The sequence below is a fragment of the Rattus norvegicus genome, chromosome 1 (genome assembly GCF_021556685.1).
Source record: "Rattus norvegicus strain SHRSP/BbbUtx chromosome 1, alternate assembly SHRSP_T2T, whole genome shotgun sequence".
NCBI classification, from domain to species: domain Eukaryota; kingdom Metazoa; phylum Chordata; class Mammalia; order Rodentia; family Muridae; genus Rattus; species Rattus norvegicus.
In genome coordinates, this window is record NC_141534.1 from 187,935,192 (window position 1) to 187,949,229 (window position 14,038).

Genomic DNA, 14,038 nt, shown 5'->3' on the forward strand with positions numbered 1-14,038 from the left:
GAAATAGTAATGGGTGTGTGTTTGTATTTGTTTCTTTGTGTATGTAATATTAAACTGAATAATATTATGTTACTCCTATTTTGACAAATTGTATAATGATTCTTCATCTAAAGTGATTTATTTGTTCCTAGACTTCAGTGACCTAATTGTGATAAAGTTATTATGTCTTACATTATTTTCATTACTGCTTTTTCCTCACTGAATGAAACACCTTTCATAATGAAATGCTGTGTTTTCATATAAAGTTCAAGAGTCTTATAGAGCAGGCACAATCTGAACCCCACAGTCCTTTTCATATGTTGTACTCTTCTTAGTATGTTATTTGATATTCTGAATATCTTCATAGTATATTATAAAGCTATTCCAATATGTCAGGGCTCTTTAATGGCCATCAAGAACATTCAATGCTGTAACTATGCTCCACACTCTACTATGATTCAATCGTGTTTCTCTTTTCAAATCAATGCCTTTTATTGCATCAGTGATCTAAGACATTCCAAATCTCATCTAAGGCAATTTACCAATTTGCTGATGTCTTAGTTTCTGTTGCTGTAACACCATGGTCAAAAGGAATGTATGAGAAAGTATTATTTCCCTATGCCTCTTGGTCACACATAATTGAATAATGCCAAGATAAGAACATGAATTCAAGGACTCAACAAGAGTTCCTAGAATAATGCTGATTACTGGCTTTATGTCCATCCTATCTACAGTCTTCTTTCTTATAACTCCCAGAACAACTTGCTTAGAGGTGGTATTTCCCACATGCAGCAGGTTCACCTTATACTAATCCTTAATTAAGAACATTCCTTAAACACATACCTACAAGTCAAAATAATGGTAGCCACTCCTCAACTGAGATTTCCTATTTTCAATATGTTTAGGTTTGTGAGAGCTCACCTGCCACCAAAACTTACTAATTGGTATTATTTTAAGCAATCCTGCCCTGTGGTATAAATACTATCTCTAGGTATTGCTTAAACTTTTTTATGATTAAGGAATACTTTTGTTAAGACAAAGTAAAACAGACATGTGGAGTATCATCTAATATTTTGAAAGTATAAAACTTTTGATAAAGTAATTTATCTTTTTATTTCTGAAGAAAATTTAAATCTGGTTGAACTAAAAGAACATAACACTTTGGGACAAAGATACACCCTAGTAACCCAGCACTAGAAGCCAAGATAGAGAAAACCTCCACAACTATCATAACCTTTCCCCTCGTGCTGTGGTAGACAGGGAGGAAGGTGATCCATACACTGTAGAACACCAACATGCTGAATGTTAGGAACTTGGCTTCATTGAATCTGTCAGGAAGGTTCCTAGCCAAGAAAGCCACAGTGAAGCTCCCCAGAGCCAAGGAGCCCAAATATCCCAAGACAAAGTAGAAGGCAATGATTGAGCCTTTGTTGCAAATAATGATGACCTTACCATGTTCAGATTGTATATCTCTGTCAATAAAGGGAGGAGATGTTACCAACCAGATACCGCAGAGAACAAGTTGGATTAGGGTACAAATGGGAATGAGAAAGTTAGTTGCCACTTTTATCATCTTCCTTCTTGTCTTTCTCCCTGGAGTAGTGAGCTTAAAAGCTGTAACCACAGTTATTGTTTTGGCCAACACGGTAGAAATAGCCACTGTGAAAAATACTCCAAATGTGGTCTGCTGCAGGATGCAGATGGCCTGGTTGGGATGTCCAATGAAGAGAAATGGGCAGAGAAAACAGAAGACTAGAGAGATGAGCAGGATATAGCTGAGAATGCGGTTATTGGCTTTTACAATGGGAGTATCCTTGTACTTCACAAAAGTGACTAGTACTAGAATTGTGACGGCTGAGAAGGACAGGGACATGCAGCCTAGAACCATCCCCAATGGATCTTCATAAGCCAGAAATGACACAGTTCTGTGGAGGCACTGGGTTTGCTCTAAGTTGGTATATGAATCATCTGGACACCTCACACACTGTTCCATATCTGCTAGCAAACAACAATAAACCCTTATAAAATATCGTATTTGTGTAGTTAATAATTTTTATTTGTATTATTCAGAGGATATATATATATATATAAATAAATTGGTGTTGAGCATCTATTCCATTTCTTGTAGCTCTAGGGACCATTCACTTAAGATTGCTTTTTATTAACCTATGCTTTGAGATGGAACAAATCACCATCACAGGGAATGGAAAAAATACTTACTAAACAAAGAAGAAAGAAAAATGTGATTAATAATATTCATAATAGGTTATTTTATTCCTCAAACCATAAATTTACTAAAGACAGACAAGGTAGTGTGCAGACATAGTTGTTGATGCCATTTGATGAAAGACATTATGTACTTTGCTTGCTTTGAGAGTTGTGCACTGTGTCTGTACCTATACACAGGCACTAGAGCATAATTACTCATGCAAACCCGTTCACATAAGGGAATATTGTCCTTCTTGAAGAAGTTTGCCTCATAGATCTGTGCATATCCCTCTTGTTGTATAATCTCTTTTTTCCCAACTACACATTCCAAGGTTATGGATATTGAAGGTTATGGCATGAAGGTTATGGATATTGACATTCATCCTTTTTTCCTTAGCTAGACTGTGATTAATGATAAGCACTATCCCATCTGTTGCTGCATTCTTGAAATATTCACCCTTGTTTGAATTTTTTACAAGAAATTCTTAATCGTTTAAGCCATATATGCTATTAAAATATATTTCAGTAAAGAACAACTGTTATCCTGAGCATCTGGTATTTGTCAGGCACTAAGCTGTGTGATAGAGGGAAAGATTGCAGACTGATCATGTAGTCAAGATTCTTTGTACAAAGAATCAAAGAAGAATAAATATCTGCATAGATTATGTTTAAAATTATTGTATAAAAATTGTTACACATGTATGTCACCCTAAACATTTTCTGCATAATATAAAATCAGTAGCCACTATATTGTGAGAGAAATTAGTTGTTTATAGAAGAAATTGCAGTTTATTTGCTTGGGTCCAAAAGATATTGATATTATTTATTATTAAATTCTGAAACATGAAGATTTTAGGTCTTCAGTTTCCATGTAGGCCATATCATATTTCTAGTTTAGAAAAAGAAGGTATATGTATTCAACAATTTTCTCCTTCATGCAAGCATGTACCTGTATCATTGGAAACCTCATTTTCTGGGCACTGGACACAATCAAAGCAGCAGTCTGCTGTTTCTTTCTGATGAATTTTTCTGAATCCAGCAGTACATGTCATACTACACATGGAGGAGGGAACCTGAGGCAATACACACACACACACACACACATGCACACACACACACGCACACAAACGTGTGTGTGTATGTCAATGTAGTTCATTTATACATCATATATACAATGACCCATACATTAATATATGTGACAAGTGATTTGGTTATAAATATTCCTCTGATAATTTATTATTTTATATTACCTTGCAGTGCACTGAAATTCACACAATATTTACTACATTATGTAATATTATATATGTAACATGTCAGTTATAGCAATTTAAAACTTTTTCTTCTTAAACTGATTAATCCAAACAGAAGGTTTATGTGGCATCAGTTTCTCAAGATTTATATGTAAAAAAATAAGAACAGTGAGTTGTATGGAGAGAGAAGGTAGGATACATCAAGAAAGAGTTGTTTAAATGAATAAGAACAAAGTATGTTATATAAGACTCTCATACAATTAATGAACTTTTCCTTAAGAAAACCTTGAATCTCCATTCCATTCCCCCTCCCTCTGCTTTTATGAGGGAGCTTCCCCACCAACCTGCCCACTTTGGCATCACTACTCTAACATTCTCCTATGCTAGGGCATCCAACTTGCACAAGACCCCTCCCACTGATTACAGAAATGACAATCTTGTGCAGAGGAGGGGAAACTGGGAATGGGGTAACATTTAAAATGTAATAAAATATAATAAATAATAAAAATATATAAATTAAAAGTAGCAATTGGTCTTCCTCTCATGGCTGTTATTTCAGTGCCTCATGTTCTAAAATTTATATATCTTGAAAAAATAATAATTGTGGCATACCTACCAATGTTCCTCCTGTGGCCCACTCCAAGTCTTCAGATATATGAAGTTGTTGACTCTGTGTGAAATAAGGAAAATAGCTTCCTATTTTGACTTTTAATCCAAGGCCTTGTGGAAAATTCCAAATGATGAAAATGTCATACTCTATACATTGATTTTCCCTGTGATTCATGTTCACCAGTTCTCCAACAGGGTTAGTAAATACCCTTGTTTTCAGCAAGGAAGCCACCTAAATGAGATGCATCATTAGATGATTACATATGCTTATCAATGTAGGCAATGCTAAATTGAGAATGTACCATAATTTTTTAATGTCTTTCAGAAAAGACAGGTGTATGAAAGTAATCACATGTAGTAAAGTACATTATACTTCATGAATAATTAAGAATTAGTATACTTCATATTAATGTTCAATTATAAAATGTGCTAGAAAAATAATTACCAGGCAACAAGTAACATGGTGTCTGTGTGTGTGTGTGTACATGTTTGTCAAAATAATATTTAAAAACTGAAGCCATAAATGTAAGAATTAAGTAGAAATCTAAAATTCTGGAAGTTGTGGAAATAAAGAATGGTAGTGGGTATTTCATGTACATACTGTAAACATATATGAAATAAATATAAACTTAATACATTGTGCACTCTTAGTCATTTGGGTTTTTATAAATAATCACTAATTTAAATGAATAACTATTAATCAAAGCACACATACTGATTCCTGAGAAACTATTCTTGAGGAAAATTTTCTATCCTTGTCATCATTTAAGGCTTTTATGATAAAACTCTTGGCTCCTATTTTAAATTTGAACTCATGTGGTAAAATGTTGAAACACATTTTCACAAAATTCACTGATATTCATAAAAATATATTTTCTCCTATTAAAAGTTATCACTGTGCATGATATATTTCCATGTAAAAGATTCATTTGAGAGTTTTGCAGTGTAGAAATCTTTTTTTTCTTTTTTTAAAATATATTTTATTAGATATATTTCTTTACTTACATTTCAAATATTATTCCCCTTCCCGGTTTCCTGTCCATAAGCCCCCATTCCCTCCCCTTCCCCTCCCCAATATGGGTATTCCCCGTATACATCCCCCTTGTTGCCCCTCCCTCCCCTTATTCCCCTGCACTGGAGGTCCAACCTTTGCAGGACCAAGTGCTTCCCCTTCACCTGGTGCCCCAACATGGCTATTCTCTGCTACATATGCAGTTGGAGCCCTGGGTCAGTCCATGTATAGTCTTTCGGTAGTGGTGTAGTCCCTGGAAGCTCTGGTTGGTTGTCATTGTTGCTTTTATGGGATTGCAAGCTCCTTCACCTCTTTCAATACTTCCTCTAATTCCCCCCAAGGGGGTCCTATTCTCAGTTCGGTGGTTTGCTGCTAGCATCGACCTCTGTATTGGACATGCTCTGGATGTGTCTCTCAGGAGAGATCTATATCCAGTCCCTTTCAGCATGCATTTTCTAGCTTCATGAATCTTATTCTAGTTTTGGTGGCTGTATATATATGGGCCACATGTGGGTCAGGCTCTGAATAGCCATTCCTTTACACTGAGAGAATAATCTCTAACAAATGTACGTGAGCTTCTCAGGGGCATGAAAGATCACATTGTTATATCTAAGTATAATGAAATATCAGAAACTTAACCTGCTGACAGTCAAGGAATACTCCTTTGGGTTCTTCCATTTTCTCTACTTGTTGTAAAATGAGCTCATGGTAGGTGTGGGCCACAGCATACACAGCATTATACAAATTGTAGCCTTCTTCACTCAGAGCCATGTCAAATTTGTGCTGTGCTAACCATTCCAATGGGTTGTTGAAAGTAAAATAATCCATTTTGCTATTGTTCTTCGAGATTGAACAGTTAAAATTATTCCACCCCAGCATAGACTGTGAAATATTTACTGGATACTTGGAAGTGTTTATTGTTTGCATAAAATTTCTAAATTCAGCAATGTCACTGTGGTGGTGTGCAAAAGTGACAGTCCCATGGAAGAAATCAAGGTTGAAATCTTTTACATTTGTGATAACATCCCATTGTGAGGTTGTGATCCAGATTCTCTGAGCACCTAAGTTTCCCCATCTTCTAAAGCTGACTTCTAAAGTAGAGTTTATTTTACCATAAATGACAACAACTTTTGCTGAAGATGTCATAATTTGTTTATCATATATCTTAGCCCTTGTCATGTATATCTGTATGTTTTCTGGGATCATATTAACAAAAGCTAAACAGATCCCATGCCTTTGCATTTCCTCTTTCAAATCTGAGAGAAATTGAGTACCCTGATCATCATCTGAGATGGCCAGTCCTATCCATGTCCATTTAAAATGAAGCATCAAGGATGCCATGCCATGGAACAAACACGTGTCCTTGGATGCCACCTGATAGACATAGGGAAACTGGTCATGGTCATTCAGGTTAGGGTTAAATGGTCCAAAGAAAAGCTAAAGAGTGTTGAAGAAAGGATGAAATATCCACATTAGGAATATTACTGTTAGGATGTTTGGACTCATATACAAGTAATGTTACTCACCATTCATAACTTAGTGTAAGAATAGTATGATTATACTATAAATATTATATATTTTCCTATTATATTCTAGACTATTCTTGATAAATCTGAATATTCAGTTTTGCCTGTTTGCCCAGTAATTTAAACAATAGATTATTTAATTCTTTGTGTGTGTGTGTGTGTGTGTGTGTGTGTGTGTGTGTGTGTGTGTGTGTGTGTAGCAGCATACTCAGAAATGCATGTGGTCCAAGTTTTCTTGTAGGTACATGTAAATGTAATTTAAATGTTGTTAATTCATACAGTGTCTCACATTCTTACCTTTGGAGTCTTGGAAGAAATCGCCAGTTTTAAGGATGTTGTCCAAAATGGTCCTGTAAGCTGTACATCACAAGTTGGCTCTATTCCACAGATAAAATTAGTAAAAGCCAAACCTTTGTTTGATTGTGAATATGCTTCATCCACAATTCCCAATGTATCTTCACACATACCAAAAATGATGGAAAATAGCAAAGACATGTTGGATAAAAGATAAGGATTCTTGTTGATCTCATCAGTAGCAAAAAACATAACCAGAAAAAACTCATATTTTCTTGCTGGTATGCTAAAACCAAGCATAGTGATGATTAAAGGAGATGTTTGAAACATAAAATTTCAATTGCAATTAAGTTTGTACTATAAGAAGTATATTTGTTCTCCTAGATTTTCTCTAATGTTACATTTATTCAAAAATTAAAAGAAATTGTAAACATCAATGTGATACTGATAATAAGTTTAATATGTGACTGGGTATTTGTATGACTAGACCAAAAAATATTCTGGTATAATATGAAGCCTGGCAGGCTTTTTCCATATTCACTGACAACTCCAGAATGACAGGAGGGGCTTATTTTAAAAAGCAAAAGATATGTATATTTATAAATATGTATGCAATAATAATAGGTTGGAATCACGTATAGTAGACTTCCCTTCCACACATATATCTCAGTATATGAATTTATGCACAACTTTTAGAGACCAAAATTAGATAACCTTTTTTAGAGGCCTTTGATGCATGCTCATGCAGGAATCATTGGCAGACAATGGAGGATAGGTAGTGACGCAGTCTCATCATATTGAGATTTTGGAAAAAGTGGGAATTGCGAATTCAAGGCAAATGAAGACACATATTTCACCATATGATATCCACAAAGATTCAACAGATATTTCGTTTTCCAGCTTTGTGAACTAGAGGTCAATGTAGTAAAGTTAAGCTAAACTGTGACACACTTGAAAGTATTAAAATAGTAATTGATGTTATAATTAATTTTCAGTGGTTCCTAAAGTTATAGGGGGAAAAACAGGACAGAATCTTACAGGTTGTGTACAGAGCTATATATATTTCCAGTTCATGACATTGAAGCAGAGAATAATGTTAATGACTTACCTAAAATTAATAAAATTAAGAAGTGTATTATAAAAATTTTCTTCAATACGTCCCTTGAATAGAAAAAGGATAAAACCACAGTCATTTTGCAAATCTCCATCATTATCTTCACTATTTTTTATCCTCCAAAAGCAATTGGGTTCAGTCAAACTGCACAAGATGACAGAAAACTTCAGGAACAAAAAGGCAACAGTGAAAACACACAGCTTCTTCATGTCTGCTAGGATCTAGCATGGACCAGTTGTGAAACCTGTTTCTTATGAAGACAAACATAAAACACACATTTACACCTATGTGTATATTTTAAGGCTTCTGCTGTCTAGAGATCCACTTAATTATACTCAACAGTTCCTTTCCACTCATCCTACGTTCTGCTCCCTGGATACAATGGGAACATTCTGGCCTCAAGCTCTACATCTGAGGTCTGAAAACTTTTGATCAAAACATTTCCAAAAACATGTTTTGAAGATCATGTTCTCCATCCACAACTGCCATGATTTCATTCATATCTGTAACATGAACCTTCCAAGGGACAATCTTCTTTTGGACAACTTGAACCAGACCATGTGTAAACAGTCATATGTATGAACCCAATAGATTTCAACAGAACTTTCATAGTAAGACTATAGTTGAGAAGCTATTAATGTTCCATATTATTCAGACTTTGAGTTGAATCATGGGACATTTTATCTTCTACTTTCTATTGAAGGGAAGGGCAGTCTCACATGCAACATTGAGCCAGCAGTTGACCATTTTCTCTATTCATATACTATTGTATGAAAGTCGTGTTTACAAAATCTCCTCAAACTTCCTATGACTCCTGTTATTTGGAGAAGGTGTCATTATGCTAAATCCAATAATGTCTGGAATTATACAGATTCAATACCCATCCTGTCCAATATCTGTTCCAGTGCAGACATTTAATGAGTTATAATGCTGATCTATTGCCTGATAATCAGTCCTTGGCAGTCAATGCCATTTGATAAAACATTTTTTTGGTTGATGTTTGTTCATACCTCATTAAGATGAATGAGAAAAATTTCATATTTATTTAAAGGAATGAAAGAATTTATGTATCATGAGAGAATTCTATTGCTAACGTTAGTATATACATTATATTATTTTCTTTATGTCTAGTTCGTATTTGTTTTGATACAGTACTGTCTTGGATTACATTGCAACAACACAGATGTATGTCTGATATGCTCATTTATGTAACTTGTTTAGATTACAATGAGTGACACAGATGGAGCATTGAATGTGATTTGTAATTTTTTGAGCTACCTAATTCTTACGCCCATAAGGGCAACACTGAATTCTAGTCCACTAGAAATAAAGTGGAATCTTTACTCAATTTTCAGGATAATTGGTACTTCCCTGGCTTATAATAAAATCTTCCTATGGAGTTTATTGAACTTTCCTACTTAATATGAATAAGAATTTGTTCCATATTTTGATTAAATTATGTCTTTTTCAGTGTAAGAATTTTTTCAGTACTTATGCACACATACAAAATGGGTAAACTGAGTGACCTAATGTGATTTTCTATCCTTTTTTATACTCTATGGTAATGCCATGTCAAATGATTTGGGAACATGCATGGAGGCTGACTCTTCACTCTGTTGTAACTGCAATTGAAATGCCATCCTGAGCTGTGGCACTCTTTTGGAAGTTATTTGGTGTTCATATGCATTGGACTGAGCTCCATACTATACTCATTATGTCAAGCATAGAGGTGAAACATGCAGATCCTTCAGTAATGTTGAATTTGCTTTTATCATGTTTGAGAGGTGAGGCTCCACATTGTTTTCTACAGAAACAATCCCTATGTTATTCGGAGCACAAATAGTACTTCAGAAATATCTTTCTCTTTTTGCCTAAATCTCATGTTATCGGCTTGATATGATGAAAAGAATGCACATCACACACCACAATGTCCTTCCTGATTATGAGGGAAATCTTTTGTTCATTTGTTTCCTTTGAGTTATCTGTTGGATGGCCATCTTAATATTTGCACAATAATATTTGATGGGTATATAAAATAAAATTGTGCTTCTATGCTTAACAGAGAATATTCCATTGTCTCCTCCTAGTGTGTTGTACTTTTATTTCTTGTGGAATTACATATCTGATTCCTTGTTATGCTATGTGGAACATGTGATAACCTCTATTGAATTTCATTTCATAGAATAATATTAGAAGCATTGGCGTTGTGCTTTCATTAAATGTTTGATATCACTCATTAGAAAAACATTCTTTTGCTGCTTGTTGCCCATTAATCATATGCTGATTTTTGTTTCTTCAATCACTTAAAACTTAGTTTGATGCATTACTAAGGTAAGAGTTAGTCAAACATTGAAGCAGTTATGAGTATCTGAAGTCAACACTCAACGTGGAGGGAAAGGCTTCTTCTTTCATGACCAAAATATGCAATAACCAAGATCTCAGCAATGAAGCAGAAATATTTGCAAGGCACTGTGATGTTCATTGTACACCCATGCACCAATAAATATAACTTCAGTATCTTCATTACAATGGAAGAGCGTCACAGTCAATTATAATTACCCCGAGTTATTTAGGAAATAAACATTCCAGTTAATTTATTGAAACAAAATCTAACTGATTATTAGTTGATTATAAATAGGATTTTTCACACAATTCATCATAACTGACATGGCATATTACTTCTGTAACACTAAAAGTACATAGATAGGCAGACTGCTGATGCTGATTTTTCCAAGTTGTCCCATTATAACCTTTAAACCAAAAAGCTCAGCTTGCAATATTGAGTCCTATATACACTTCCAAGCATCATTGTCCCATATCTTGAACCATAATAGTATGGAATACCAAGAAAAGAATGTCAATATGCTATATAAAGTTTACACATGAATGGCCTATACTATCTGAACTTATAAAGAGGGATATTTCTCACACTCCTGACAGCCTACATTTCTAACAGGAGGTTTTCTATAACTGGGAATATAGTTGAGAATCTATGCCTAATATGGACACCATATGAGAAACCCACAGTGTCCAGCACATGTGGTATCTAATCTGATCTTTCTGAGCCCCATTGTCCTGACAGTCTGTACCTCTACCTGAAACTATTGCAGATCAATATACATGTCCTGTATCCCAAAGCCAATCTGGCCCCCAGGAGGTCTGCTTTTACCAGGGACACAGAAAATAAAGACACAGGAGGCTTGCACTAAGGAGGGACATTAGAGGCATGCCTTAACCAGAGACAGCAATGGTTGTCACCCAGGAAGCCTTCTCAACCCCAGGTCAAACAGTTCTACCTGTCTCCAAAGAGGCCTGCTACAGAATGAGACATGCAGGCCAGTTAACACCAGAGAGGAATAGATGGTAAAAGACAAGGTGAAGGGGAACATAAGCTACAGAACCCAATATAATGTGGTATTATCAGAACCCAGATCTCCTACTTTGGATACCCAAACACAGCTGAAGAGGAAGATTCTGACCTAAAATGGCATTTCTTAAAGATGACTGAGGCCTTTGAGAAAACCACAGGCAAACAGGTGGAAGCTCTGAGGGAGGAGAGAAGTGAATCACGTGAAACAATAGAGGAAAATACAAATTAAAATGTGATAGAATGGAATAAAACAGACCAAGACCAAAAAATGGAAACAGAAACAATAAAGAAATCACAGAACACTTCGGAACCTTCATCAGACTCCAGACACATACAGGTAAGCTTCCTTTGTCCAGCCCATCTTCTCTACTCTCTGAGCCCTCTATATCAAACCCATTTCCACTTAGCATCCTGCTAGCCCAGGAAGATTTCCACTATCCTGCCACCTTTACACTCATCTTCATCTGATCGAAGGCTATAGAAACATACAGAACTGCAAGTTTAGAAACAGATAGCCCAAGGATAACAATCAGATGTCTACCACACCAGGATCAACAACGTCCACCCCCTCCCAATACTCACTACAATAAGAACATCCAAAACCAACCAAATGGCTGAAGACCCATGAAAAAACACAATCAACAAAAGGCAAGGACATTTGACACCAGCAAAGGAAACTTACTCCAATATAGCAAGTTTTATACTCCTAAACTATAGAAAAATTAGTTTATTCCAATCTTGTAAAGATGATAGAGACCTTTAAATAGGAAATGAATAAATATCCTAAAGAAATACAGGAAATTACAACCAGAGATAGTAGTCTAAAGGTCTTTTTTTTTTATGGGTGATGTCTTTTTATTTTTCTCACGACATCAAATTTCATCTGGTGACTTTTGATGGAATCATTTATCCCTGTTCCTCAATTTTACATGCTGAAGCCAATCCTGTTCAGTGAAATCTGTGTGTGCTAGTCTTAAGTTGTGATAGCAAAGTCAAGACACCAATAGGCTAAACTTAATGAAATCTATAGGCAACATTCTTCACAAATTTTATAGACAGGAATAAATAAAGAATGCATACTTTAACATTTACCCTTGAGTCTCTAATTATACTGAAAGTAACTTTTAATTTTTTAAAAAATCTATCTTTTAGTAATCTGGTTTCCAAAAGAGCCAGGTTAAAGACACTATTGTATTAGTTCAAATATTATATGAAACTCTCCCATCCTTGAATTGTAAGAGGGATGGTATCTTAGTCAGGGTTGCTATTCCTGCACAAACATCATGACCAAGAAGCGAGTTGGGGAGGAGGTTTATTCAGCTTACACATTCACATTGCTGTTCATCACCAAAGGAAGCCAGGGCTGGAACTCAAGCAGGTCAGGAAGCAGGAGCTGATGCAGAGGCCATGGAGGGATGATACTCACTGGCTTGCCTCCCCTGGCTTGCTCTCTTATAGACCCCAAGACTACCAGGCCAGGGACAGCACTGCTCACAATGGGCTGGGTCCTCCCCCACCTTGGTCACCAGTTGAGAAAATGCCTTACAGCTGGGTCTCATGGAGGCATTTCCTCAACTGAGGCTCCTATCTCTGTGGCAACTCCAGCTAGTGTTGAGTTGACACACAGAACCAGCCAGTACAGATGGAGGTGTAGCTCAGGAAGAGAATGTTTGTTCACAATCCCAGTATCAGAAAACAAAAGCAGAAAACAAACAAGTAAACCAAAACCTTCCACCCTTAAATTCTTTTTTTTTTTTGAGATTATATTTGTGCTTTTCTTTTTTTTTAATTTTTTTAAATTTATTTAATACGTAATAATAATTCTTTGGTTTCCCGGTAAACATTCCCCTCCCCACTCCCCTCCCTTATGGGTATTCCCCTCCCAACCATCCCCCCATTGCCGCCCTCCCCCCAACAGTCTAGTTCACTGGGGGTTCAGTCTTAGCAGGACCAAGGGCTTCCCCTTCCACTGGTGCTCTTACTAGGATATTCATTGCTACCTATGAGGTCAGAGTCCAGGGTCAGTCCATGTATAGTCTTTGGGTAGTGGCTTAGTCCCTGGAAGCTCTGGTTGCTTGGCATTGTTGTACATATGGGATCTCGAGCCCCTTCAAGCTCTTCCAGTTCTTTCTCTGATTCCTTCAACGGGGGTCCTATTCTCAGTTTAGTGGTTTGCTGCTGGCATTCGCCTCTGTATTTGATGTATTCTGGCTGTGTCTCTCAGGAGAGATCTACATCCGGCTCCTGTCGGTCTGCACTTCTTTGCTTCACCATCTTGTCTAATTGGGTGGCTGTATATGTATGGGCCACATGTGGGGCAGGCTCTGAATGGGAGTTCCTTCAGTCTCTGTTTTAATCTTTGCCTCTCTCTTCCCTGCCAAGGGTATTCTTGTTCCCCTTTTAGAGAAGGAGTGAAGCATTCACATTTTGATCATCCGTCTCGAGTTTCATTTGTTCTAGGCATCTAGGGTAATTCAAGCATTTGGGCTAATAGCCACTTATCAGTGAGTGCATACCATGTATGTCTTTCTGTGTTTGGGTTAGCTCACTCAGGATATTTTCCAGTTCCAACCATTTGCCTACGAATTTCATAAACTCGTTGTTTTTGATAGCTGAGTAATATTCCATTGTGTAGATGTACCATATTTTCTGTATCCATTCCTCTGTTGAAGGGCA

The 14,038-nt window shown here is 36.2% G+C and overlaps 1 protein-coding gene across 1 annotated transcript; it reads right to left on the reverse strand.

Moving 5' to 3' along the window:
* Positions 1-1,077: 1,077 nt before the first annotated feature.
* On the reverse strand, positions 1,078-8,201 carry Vmn2r116l-ps36 (vomeronasal 2, receptor 116 like, pseudogene 36). The gene is made up of 6 exons (XM_087610361.1): positions 7,987-8,201; positions 6,882-7,164; positions 5,698-6,495; positions 4,054-4,278; positions 3,137-3,260; positions 1,078-1,977 (listed from the first exon to the last, which is right to left on the reverse strand). Exons 1-6 carry the CDS (start codon positions 8,199-8,201, stop codon positions 1,091-1,093), a joined length of 2,532 nt encoding a protein of 843 aa, XP_087466487.1. The 3' UTR covers positions 1,078-1,090.
* Positions 8,202-14,038: the final 5,837 nt, after the last annotated feature.